The sequence below is a fragment of the Pelodiscus sinensis genome, chromosome 3 (genome assembly GCF_052426305.1).
Source record: "Pelodiscus sinensis isolate ZL-2025 chromosome 3, ASM5242630v1, whole genome shotgun sequence".
Lineage (NCBI taxonomy): Eukaryota > Metazoa > Chordata > Testudines > Trionychidae > Pelodiscus > Pelodiscus sinensis.
In genome coordinates this window covers 183,399,031-183,411,468 of record NC_143054.1, presented here as the reverse complement: position 1 = coordinate 183,411,468, position 12,438 = coordinate 183,399,031, and the positions used below count along the sequence as shown (strand labels likewise).

The 12,438-nt window shown below is 43.2% G+C and overlaps 1 protein-coding gene across 1 annotated transcript in view; it reads right to left on the bottom strand.

Annotated features, from left to right (window-relative positions):
- PCSK2 (proprotein convertase subtilisin/kexin type 2) overlaps nucleotides 1-12,438 on the bottom strand; it is a 195,255-nt gene that overhangs the window by 142,962 nt on the left and 39,855 nt on the right. The window contains exon 2 of the mRNA XM_075925556.2: nucleotides 7,791-7,895. Coding sequence (XP_075781671.1) covers nucleotides 7,791-7,895 — 105 coding nt within the window. The remainder of the gene's footprint in view (nucleotides 1-7,790; nucleotides 7,896-12,438) is intronic.

The following is a 12,438-nucleotide window of genomic DNA, read 5'->3' as shown; positions in this document are numbered from 1 at the left end:
GGGGAGAGGTAGATACACTTGAGGGCAGAGATAGGGTCCAGAGTGATTTAGACAAATTGGAGGATTGGGCCACAAGAAATATGATGAGGTTCAACAAGGAAAAGTACAAAGTTCTGCACTTGGGACGGAAGAATCCCAAGCATTGTTACAGGCTGGGGACCAACCAGCTAAGTAGTAGTTTTGCAGAAAAGGACCTAGGGGTTACAGTGGATGAGAAGCTGGATATGAGTCAACAGTGTGCCCTTGTCACCAAGAAGGCTAATGGCATATTAGGTTGTATTAAGAGGAGCATTGCCAGCAGATCCAGAGATGTCATTATTCCCCTTTATTCGGCTCTGGTGAGGCCACATCTGGAGTATTGTGTCCAGTTCTGGGTCCCCCACTACAAAAAGGATGTGGATGCATTGGAGAGGGTCCAGCGGAGGGCAACCAAAATGATTAGGGGGCTGGAGCTTATGACCTATGAGGAGAGGCTGAGGGAGTTGGGTCTGTTTAGTCTGCAGAAGAGAAGAGTGAGGGGGGATTTGATAGCAGCCTTCAACTTCCTGAAGGGAGGTTCCAAAGAGGATGGAGAAAGGCTGTTCTCAGTAGTGACAGATGGCAGAACAAGGAGCAATGGTCCCAGGTTGAGGTGGGAGAGGTCCAGGTTGGATATTAGGAAAAAACATTTCACTAGGAGGGTGGTGAAACACTGGAATGGGTTACCTAGGGAAGTAGTGGAGTCTCCATCCCTAGAGGTGTTTAAGTCTCGGCTTGACAAAGCCCTGGCCGGGTTGATTTAGTTGGGATTTGTCCTGCCTAGAGCAGGGGGCTGGACTTGATGACCTTCTGAGGTCTCTTCCAGGTCTATGATTCTATGAAGACTACCAGCAGATCTTAGATTCATAGATATGCAAGGCATAATCCACCTCTTGTGACATTTTTATGCAAAGAAAATAATGTTGATCAATTCTGAATTTAAAATATGAGGGAAGCCCCATCTCAAACAGTCCTATAAAATACACTGCTGACACAAAGAGTTGCAAGAAAGACAGACTGTGCAAAGAATGGGTGATTTGTGTGCATTTGGCACACCAATTTCTAACAGACTTGAATGAGGTTATGAATTCTCCATTCCTGGGGGAAATCCAGCCGCTTCTTTAAGATATCTGAATGCTAGGCACTTAAGTTTGACAATTTTGCCCTAAATTCACATTCTACACTGTTCCTTACATAGAAATATGAAATGATTATTTCTCATTAACCTTCCAATGTTTTTCAGACTACAGCTGAAATACTCTTCACTGCTATTCTGTAAGCCTTTTCAAATTGGCCAACATCTTTCTGCTTCTGAGATGTGTTTTTAGTAAGCATAGTCAATTACAATGGTGCCTGTCTTGGGACACGAACAGGTGGTTTAATCTCGGTCTCCAAGACATCGTTTAAAATGAACATTTCTCCCCTACTTTATATAGACAAATAAATGCAATGTATAATAATAAACTCTGAGTTCTGATAATGGGTCAGTTAAATATTTGCACCCCAGGAGAATGCCTGAATACGTTATTTTAATGCAGTTGCCCGTTGCTCTATGCAATTGTCCATGAGAGCAGTAAGCCCAGTGTAGCTTTTGGGAAGCTGCTTTTGCAGTGCATCGTGCCCACTGTGAGGTCCTTACACTTTGCAAAGTGCACTAAAAGCCTGGTTCAAAACCCACTGATATTAATGGGAGTCTTTCCATTTATTTCAATTGGCTTAGGATGTGCACTTAACCCTGCGCTTCCCAGCATGGGGACCTGGCCCCCTGGGAGAAATGGCCAACAGGTCTGTGTGTGCAGAATAGGAGAGGAGCCACAGGGACCTGAAAAGCAATGTGAACAAAGAGCCACTCTGATCTCCCACTGCAAAAGTGCTGCTGCGGGCCCAGTGGCAGATCTTTCTTTGACAGCTGTCTGCCTTCATTCCTCAAATGCAGCTGGCCACAGAAATACCTTGGACATACAGGGTCTCAGACTCAGTGTACATCTACACTGAAGTGACAGGGTATAACGGTAGCTCACGAAGACATCCCACTCTAGCCTGAATGACACTCACTTGGGTACCACTGTAGTGAAGCCGCCAAGGCAGCAAGAGTGCTACAAAAGCGGATTTACAGCATTTAAGTAGCTCCGGGAGGGAGAGGGAGGAGCAGGGATGGGACATACTCAGGGGTGGAGATGGAGTGGGGGTTGGAGGAAGGGTAGAATGGAGATGGGGCAGAAGCAGAGATGGGGCAGGAAAGGGCGGGGGGCTTAGGAGAAGCAGTGGAATGGAGATGGAGCTGGGGCAGAAAGGGCCTAAAGGAAGGGATGGAGTAAGGGCATGGCCTAGGACAGAGCAGGAATTGAGCACCCCTCCCTCCACACTGGAAGGGAAGTTGGCGCCTATGCCCCTGCCCTTAAGTGTCATGCAGCTTTCTGGAGAATTGTGGGAATGAGGATCACAATCCCACAGAAAAACACAAAGAGACAAAAATGCAAGGACCAAAGAGAGAACATGACAATTTCCCTGGGGCCTAGCACAAAGTAGCATGTATGTAGGATATGTGGGAACCCAAGTGTCAATCCACCCAAATAGGTCTCCTGAAAAACAGTTGGGCATCTCTGACACAAGCTGTTACACCAATCAGGGTATATCTAACATACAATAAAAAATTATGGAACAAGCCCCATAAACTTTCCATGGTGTTCTCCTTCTGCCATTGACAAAGCCCTTACACATTTACCTTTTAAGTCTGATTTTCCAACCCATTCCATACAACATTTAGAGTGACCACTGGTAGGTGGCTATTCCTCTGAATGTGTCTTTTTAATGCACTCATTGCGATAGCATCGAAGCACCGTACTCAAAATTGAATGTGTGTATACATGTGAAGACAGAACCAAATCCCCTCCCTATATTAAAGCCTCTTTCTTGAGTGGCATTAATGTAGGCAGCTCCCTGAAAAGAGAGACTGTGTGGGAGGGAAATGTCTTCATTTAAAATTTGAAAGAAAACAAAGCAATCTTGGAGAGAACAAATAGGTTTTACAAACTGAGTTGCAACTCCTCATCCTTATACAAGAGGCACTGCATATCATCCTTATATGAGAGGCACTACATATCACCAACAAAGCCAAAAAACTTTAAAAAAAATTAAAGGTGAACTAAGAGTTGTGTATTCAAAACATTTGTTAACAATCCATTAATGCCTTCCAGCAGGAGGCTGGATTCTGAGCTCTCTTTTAAGATGTTATAATACGCATGAAGGAAAGAAATGCCATTGTTTACTTGCAGCTACCAGGCTGGGAAGGGCTCTGCTCTTGACACAGTCTCTACTCTGCAATCAACTAGCACTTTCCTGCTCGACTGCAGGAGGTTAGTACCGCAAACAAACAAAACAATAAAAATAATTTTGGGGGAGGGAAGGATGAAGCTACTGATGCTTTTTAGTTTCACTGAAATTGTTGTGCTTCCCTGTATTCCCACAATGACTGATAAATACCCCAATCCTCATTGTTTGCCTCCCACTCACACCACCATCCCAAACACTACTGTGATTTTAACAACCACCACAGCTGAGCTCCAGTCCTTGCATCAGCAGGCTGATGTACTCTTGAAGAGCCTGTCTATTCAAACAAATCATCTGCTACTGCTGTTTTTGCTTCATTACCCTGTAATCCTGGCCACAAAACTGCCCAGGAATGGGTGCGGTGCCAGACATCCACAGCTTCTTCACCCCACAGACATCACTGTAGACAGCAGTGAGGAAGATTGTAAAACCATGCAGTACTTTTGAAACCTTCCCCAGCAACACCAACAGAAGTGCATTCTGTGATCATCAAAGTTAAGGGTTCAGGATACAGGGTTGAACCAAATGATTGGCACAGGTTATAGCCACTGATTTATCCATCACTGTTATTTTAGCATAGAAGAAAGGATTGGGCATGGGGAGTTGTCTCAGGGTCCACCCATTGCTACAGCCATTCTGGGGATTAGCTTTTTCCAGGTCCAACACGCACTTCTGCTGCTTACTGCCCCCTCCCCCTACTCTCTGCGCAACTCACGGTGCTCTTGTCTTCATTGCTTGGCCCTCCAGCCAGATCACGTGTTTGCCTCTCGTGAGGTATCAAAGTCTTTCTCCAAAATGGCAGTCTTCCTTCCCTGCTCAAGCCAGTGCCACTTCCCCAGTGGCTGGGATGGAAACCTGAACCCCATTCTTCGCTCTGGGTTCAAACTCAAAGACCCTCTACACAGCAAATGCTGTCTTCTCCCTGATCCTTTTCCTACACCCTCTCCACCTTGTTTTCCTTCCTTCCTTCCCAATCTACTGTCCAGAGAGTAACTACAAGCTCCCTCACTACAATCCCATGTTGCTTCCTGGCTTTATCCTAGCAAAGCCTGTTTCTTATCAACAGGGTTCTATCATTATTAGAGGTTACTAAGCTCCTCTTAATCCTCCTGCCCCAGTGCTACAGTTCCTGCTGGAACTCTATAAAGGTATGTTAGCGTACATTTGAACCCAGCTCTCTCAACAGTATTGATTTTTGTCTCATACTTTCTGAATACATTTGACATATCTCAGAATTATTTTGGCACCACATGTACAGAACATTTTGCACAACTGGCCCCATTTTCAAGAACTTGAAAGACATCTTGTTGCATTCAGGGAGGCTGAAACAATTTGTATAGTGGGAGTGCTGAGAGCCATTGACCTAAACTATACACCTAGTGCATGATGGAAACCTCTTCAGGGCAGGGACTATAGCAGCACCTCCAGCAAGCTTAGTTCCAGCTCCAACAGTTGCATGTGTGGCATATGGAAAATTATACAGTAACCTCTTTGCAGAAGCATTCTGATGCCTGTCTCCCAGGACACTTGCAGAACTGACATAGTTTCTCAAGGGACTTCCGTGATTAAATAACATTAATTAATTGAATGAACATCTGCACTGTTTTCAACTAATAATTAAAATTAACCAGGAACTGTAGTCTTTTCGAACTGAAAAACACATTCTGATTACCACTTCAGCTCATACTCAGCTTTTATTTCTCTCTTTCTCAAAAAAAAATTGGTAGAAACAGACACAAATACAAATTTGACCAAGTGGCTCACCAGAGAATCAGTGTACCCTGCATTTTGGAGACACTTTGCTCTCTGGCTATGCTGACAACTCTAGAATTTATTCTTAGTTTAATGTGCTGAATTTATTAACCATGGCAATGCTGACACTTATTTCTCAATAATAATTGGGGTAGGGTGGAAATGGCCCAGAAAGAAGTCACTACACTTAGGTGCACAGATGGCACCAGACACTATTTTTGGAGTTCAAAAGTAGAATGCTGAGTCTGTAGTCCCATACAAACAGCTACAACTTTAATGACTGCTCCCACTCTGATCACTGTGATCAGAGCTAGTTTTATTTGTGCTCATAATGCATTTAATACAAAAAGACTAATCTGCACTTCTGTTTTCTTAAAATCACCATGAGAGCTTTGAAGACCCCACACACACATTATCTCACCATTCATGAGGGGAGAATTATTATGGCACTGAAATAACACTTTGGAGTGTCAGCAATTACTATTCTCTAAGTTATGGTGTTTTGACCAAAAGTCACCTCATTAGGAGCCAAGAAACTCTACGAGCAAAGAGAAGCCTGAAAGGTTTGGATTTCATTAGAAGAGAGTATCCTTTAAAAACAAAAAAAGATGGGGCATATTAGGAATGGTGGGAGGCTACAAAAGAACTTGCTAGGAGGGCCATACAGGAAATGTCAATGAGCCTACTGAGCAATCACAGAAAGACAGCAAAGAACCAGAAAGTTAAGAGTATATTTCCAAGTTGGAAATTAAAGCAGATCAGCAGTTCTTCTTGAAGCTGAACAGTGCACCAAAATATCTTGGCTTATCCATGGCCATCCTTTGCCATGTTTGGGGGACATTCCGAATTATTTTAGGATATGGATTTATTCAGTAGGACAGAGCAGGTCAGCAGTTCCTAAAGCTAAGTCGTCATTATTCTATGTGAGCAGAGGAGGGATCAGTTGGATAAACAGGAGACAGTGGAAATTAAAAATAAAAAATTCAAATAAATGTTTTGATTTTGAAACATCCCTGACTGAGAACCCTGGGGACCAAAGTGCTCTTTGCTTCCATTGAACACCAGTAAAACAGCTCTGAATTGTAAGCTATATACAATTAAATAATCTCCATATCGCTTATATTAGGCAGTCAAACAGTTCAAATATTGCTGTAGTTAGTGAAACAGCAAGTCTGGTATTAACTAATACTGGGAGGTCTTCCTTTGTAATACTGAAGACCCACTGATGACTTAAGGGAGACTTAATTTCCACTTAATTTCCAGACTTATAAATAGTACATACAGCTACACTGCTCATATAGTATTTGCCTATTCCTTTATTTTTATTAAATAGTTCTTAATATAAGGGCTATTTAAGGACTGTATGGTTCAGGGAAACTGGTCACTTTCACTTCTCTGTCCACTAGTTAGTATCCTGCAATGGATAGTATTGTCTGAAAGTTGTTACTGGCCAATCCTTCTTTGGTAGATTACATGAAACAAATTTGGGAATCTCAGTTTCATCCTAAGGGGGGCAGGGTCTGCATCACACCCATACCCAAAGTCTAGCCAGTGCCTTTGTTGGCAACCCAAGAATAAATGGGCATGAAGATACTTTACCTCTGACGGTGGTAGTTCAGAGTATCAATAGACATGAGGCACACCTGACTGAGACTGACACAGAACCCATAATGCCTCACTGAACTTGCAGTATCACAGCACAGGGTGATGTAAAGGAAGCAGGGGCAGCCAGCAGCTGGGAGCTGCATGGTTTCAGCTATGGTGACTGGCACAGCATACATTGCCAGCTGTCAGATGGGCTGATGACAATTTGGAGGGGTGCCATATTTCCGGTGGATCCGTGCCCAAAATTACTTTAATCTTCTCCTGAAACAGCAGAGAGAGTGAGCTAGAAATTCTTCAACCCTGTTTCCCAACATAGCAACAGGCAGATTCTCAGTATTAGCTAACATAACTTTTTTTTCCTCTTGTTTCTTTATTTATTAATTGGGAAAGATGCTCAAATACCATGATGGTGGAAAGGGCAATACAAACAGAGGTAGAATGGAACAGTACAACTCTCCTTTCCCACACCAACAGAAATAGATTTGGGCATGCAGGGGAATAAGTTCATCATCTATTTGCTTTCATAAGGTGAATGCCAAGAGCAACTATTTTCTTTTGGCATGACCCATGGCCTAATATAGATGCAAAAATTCTGAAGAAGAGAAAGCAAAGAAAATGCTGCTAAATCCCGGCATTACAGAAAATGTCCTTTCCTTTCTGCCAGTGAGTTGATTGCTACATTTGCTTGACTGGTTTGTTTTTGCTTCTTAAAACAACATGTTTCATTTGCATGTGGGACCTGAGGTTGCTGGAACAAAAGTCAAAAAGTCTGAGGGGCTGAATGTACAACTGGTCTTGTCTATGTTTGAAACATGGTTCCTGGAACTGCTTGGCTGCAAGTGAGATTGCTAGCAGAAAGTGCCGTTTTCTACGAGCAAGGGGAGGGGGAGAATCAAGCTCAAAGCTGTACTGTCTTGTTAACATTGAGGCTTAGGTTGTTTCAGTTTCCATACAGCATCCACAAAGCTTGGGTCAAGTGTGGAATTACCTGTGTTAAGACTTCACAGTTATCTGATCTCATACCACACAGTCTGTTGGCATGGAAATCATGATTGCTGGATGGCAAATCAATGGGAAAAGCTTACCCTCGGGTCTTTTTCCAAATGAAGCTTGTGCTGAAGACTGCGTCTTCTCCTGGCCCTAGAGATGCCATTATGATAAAAGTGGTACCCATCATCTACAAAGGGAAGCTGAGAAAGAGAAAGAGCAAATTAAAAAAACAAAAACAAAACAAATACACTTCAGAACTCTGGGGGAAAGTTTAAAAGGAGCCTAAGTCCTACTGATTTTTTAAATACACTTAGTCTCCTAAGTCACTTTGGCATTTGTACCCTATAACATTAAGGTTATGTGCTACAAATATGCAATATATTCACTTGTAAACCTTGGGATCAATGTCACTCTGCATTCAAGGTCTTTAGCACCAGCGTTTCTCAAGGACTTTCAGATTACAACAGAATTGCTTCCTATTCCCTGAAACATCTAACATAAAAGGACAAAATTTTCTCTACTACAAATGACTTAGAATTTACACAAACTATATTTGAGCAATAAGACAAGACAAAAATACTTTTCTGGGCCATTATATTGCATCTAAAATAAAGCTATAAGACTCAGGGCAGAAAGCAGAGTGAATTTTACCACCAGATAAATGCAGTGTCTGGAGCTTCTTCTCAATACTGTGGAATGAAATTGATAAAGAAAAATAAGGAAAAAACAGACAGTCCCATGAATTATTGGCATGGTACCACATTTCTGATGGCCGGTCAGAAAGCTCCATTCATGTCTCAGGTTCTTAAACCTTCTGATAATTTTATTTTCACAGGCACATTCCAATCTAGTACTTAAATCTACCAATTTATTTTAATTCTGTTTGTAACAACCTAAAACGTTTGCTTCTCCAAACAAGTGGTATTTGAACGTTCCTAACATTTCAGTTTCAGGGACTTAATTTAGCTGCATTATCAAGGGAATAATTAAGAGATTACAAATACTCGCAGGGAGTTTTAAACTGTTTTAAATCAAAACAAACACAACATTTTACCAATAAGTCTGCAGTACTTACGAAAATAAAAACATGGAAATTATCAATAGCGATTCAACTTTGCTGTCTGAATACCAAGATCAAGGGTCATATTCCAAAGGGCCTACTCTTTGAGACTTTTGTAAATGAGTTTTACAGTGATTCAACTGAAGTAAAAATAGCCTGAACGAAGCCTCTTTACAAAGACAGCAGCCATTTCTCATAGTAAATCCCAGAATCTAGCATAATCTAAATCCTACTTTCCAGATGAAAGCCCTTGAAGTGATCACACAGGATATATTTGTGGATACTGCAAAGATGTACAATGAATACAGAGGATAAGCAAAATACCTGGATTACTTTCAATTTGAAATAGTTGCTACACTGGCTAGATCTACAGTAGAGCTAATCTAGAGCCAGACTGAGCCTGCCCTTTCATGGTTGCACTGTGTGTGCAGGAGCAGAGGTGAAAGCCCCAACAAATCTATGTTTTTCCCTCCTTATGCAAACTTTGCAAGGGCCTCACTTGACTGAAGTCACTGCAGCCCCTACTGCTCCAGTACATATGAGCTTGGCAGTGCATAGCTCCCAGAAGGCTCAGGCGGAAGAGAAGTCCTGGACCTGTCTCTGCACGGATATCAAAGCCCAAGGGGAATAAACTATTATCCATAAAAGGGGTGTAACAGGAGAGGGAGTCTTCCTCCACTATGTGGATTTCCATACTATAACTCCCCTGGAAGAGTGCAGTTCCACATTGCCCCTCTTGCAGGGCTGTGCCTCAAAGGTACCAATGAACCCAGGGGTAATAAGAAGAGACCAAACTCTGCAGGTGACAAAACCATCAATAGAGAGGAAGGAGGGGACTTGGAGAACTTATTACCATTCAGGGTAACCATCTGAGTGGAACACACTAATTATATCACTCAGCAAATAAGGTGATGTCTACACTACCAGATTATTTAATTTCAAAATAATAACTCCCAAAATAACTATTTCAAAATAAGCTTATTCCTCGTCACAAGCAGGAGCTATTATTTTCAAATAACCAGCCTCTTATTTCAAAACAACGGGCTTGGTAGTGTGGATGCTCTGCTTGTTGTTTCAAAAAACTCCCAGAAGAGTCTTCTGCTGCTGACAGGTGACAGAGTCACTCCTTTAACTCAAGTGACCTAGACCTATGCTTTTGGTGATAAAGGTCCTGCCGACTCTCCCCCCCTCCCTTCCGCCCTCCCCCCAATTCATTTTTGATATTTTCAGAGAAACACGTGTTTTCTTGGCTATTTGGGACACATCTGGAGAGAAATAATATGCAGCTGTGGCTCATTTTCTATGTGCCTTTTGCTAGGCTGAGCATATGTAGCAAAACAGCTATGGCTATGTAGAGGGCTTGAAGGTAAGCAAAAAGAAATAGAAATAGCCAAGTAACAAAGAAACAGATTCAGGAACAAATTCACATGTGATCTACTTGAATTTGATTCATAATAACTCAGAGAGAGATAGCACCCATTATTTATTTATTAATAATCAGAAGATCGTTGTTTTTCCTGGTAATATTTGTGACTCCCCAAAGCGTTATGAATTTGAATCAGAATTTCTCATGATTATTAGTTATTTGCTAGTCTCCAGCCAAAAAGCTTCAAATCATGGTAAGGAAACAACATCAGATGGCCAATCACTTATTGGGAATTGTGAATAATTAATAGTGGTAGTGAACAATTTGCAAAGAGTTTATGAACCAACAATAGTCTGAAGAAATATTTATCTAAACACGTCAGTGAACTTTTACAAATAACAAAAGACATTCAGAGAAATTAAGAAGGGATCACACACAAAATGAGGCTTAGAATGTCAAACAGTTTGATGATGACTACTTAACTAGCTGCTCAGACACTACAAAGGGAACCCAATGCTTTTTCTGTACTGTAGTCCTGTACTGATTCATCTCACTGATCAGCGAAACCATAGGGGAAAGTAATTAATGGAACAATATTGCTCTCCATCAGAGCCCTGCAACTTTGCAAATGGAAATGCCGACCTTTATACAGGGTGAAAGCAATAACAAAGGGTTTGCATATATTACAAAAAAGAAATACAGGTTGTACCTCCCTTAACCAGTAATATCCATGCTCTGGCAGGACCACAGATGTGCCTGGATGCATGATACAATACTGGACCACAGAGGCCAGGTACAGGGAGGTCTGCCAGCAGGGCAGGAGCATGGTAGTTGAGCGGGGAAAGGGATGGGCGCCGCATCAGGGAGTTCTGGCCTCAGTGGCTGGGCAGTAGCGGGACGGCTAGCAGTGTCCATGGAGCTCCAGCCCCAGCCACAGAGCTTCGGCCTTGGTAGCAGCTAGGGAGCTCCAACCCTGACGGGCAGTTCCGGCTGTGGTGGCAGCCAGGGAGCTACAGCCGCAGCAGCAGCAAGGCCAGGGACAGCTAGAGAGTGTTAGCTCAGGGAGACACATCCAGCAAGGCAGCAGTGGGGCCAGGCTGAAGCCCTAGCAAGGGGCAGCAGTTCGGCACGGCCAAGAGGGGAGGGACCTCCCCTGGTCCAGCAAATCCCCTCATTTGGGATTAGTCAGGTCCCAAAGGTACTGGACCATGGAGGTCCAACCTGTAAACTGTCAGTAACAGTAACCCCATGACCGATAGGGAGGAAGGATGCTCTAGTGCACTGGTTCTCAAAGGGGGATCCATGGCCCCTTGTGGGGGCATGAGCAGGTTTCAGGGGGTCCACCAAGGAGGGCCGGCATTAGACTCACTGCAACCGAGGGCAGAAAGTGAACACGGAAGCCCCACCTTGAGGCTGAAGCTGCAGGCTGAGCAACTTAGCTCTGCAGAGTCCCCCAGCGGTTTAGGGTCATGGGCAATTGCCCTGCTTGCTACCCCCTCAAGCCAGCCACACACTTCCCATATGACCTAGTCAAGTCTCTTACTCTGCTCTGTGCCTCAGCCTCTCACATGGAAAATAGGCACTCTGGGGATGTCTACACTAGGGGGAAGATCTACGCTGCTGCTGCAATCAAGCCTCCAGGGTTAGATATAACGGGTCTAGTGAAGACCTGCCAGTTCAAACTGAGAAGGTGTCCCCATCAGAACTGGTACTCCTGCTCCTTGCGAGGAGTAAGGGAAACTGATGGGAGTATTTGCTCCCGACGACCTCCCGCTGTGTGGACAGGGATTTAAGATAAGTCAACTCCAGCTACGCAATTGCATGTCTTAGGTTGACCTTCCCCTCTAATGTAGACCTGGCCTCAGAGAGTTGTAAGAATGACTAAGTAGGATAATTAATTATTCTGAGGGTCTCAGATACTAAGGTGATGAGAGACAGGTAAGTATCTACAAAGAGAAGAACAGCAAACAGATTAATTCCCACTTCACATCCAAATATAATGTAGCACTGACTGTTCCCAATGCATATCAAGGTGAGGATAAGCCTTGAAGGATTTCAGGAATATTTGATATTCAACCTGTTGAACACTTCCTTACAATCTACTCTTTTGATGCAACCTCTATTGTAAATAAAGATATACAGGCAGTCCCCGGGTTACGTACAAGATAGGGACTGTACGTTTGTTCTTAAGTTGAATTTGTATGTAAGTCGGAACTGGCGTCCAGATTCAGCCGCTGCTGAAACTGACCAGCGGCTGACTACAGGAAGCCCAAGGCAGAGTTATTCTGCCCTGGGCTTCCTGGAATCAGCCGCTGAT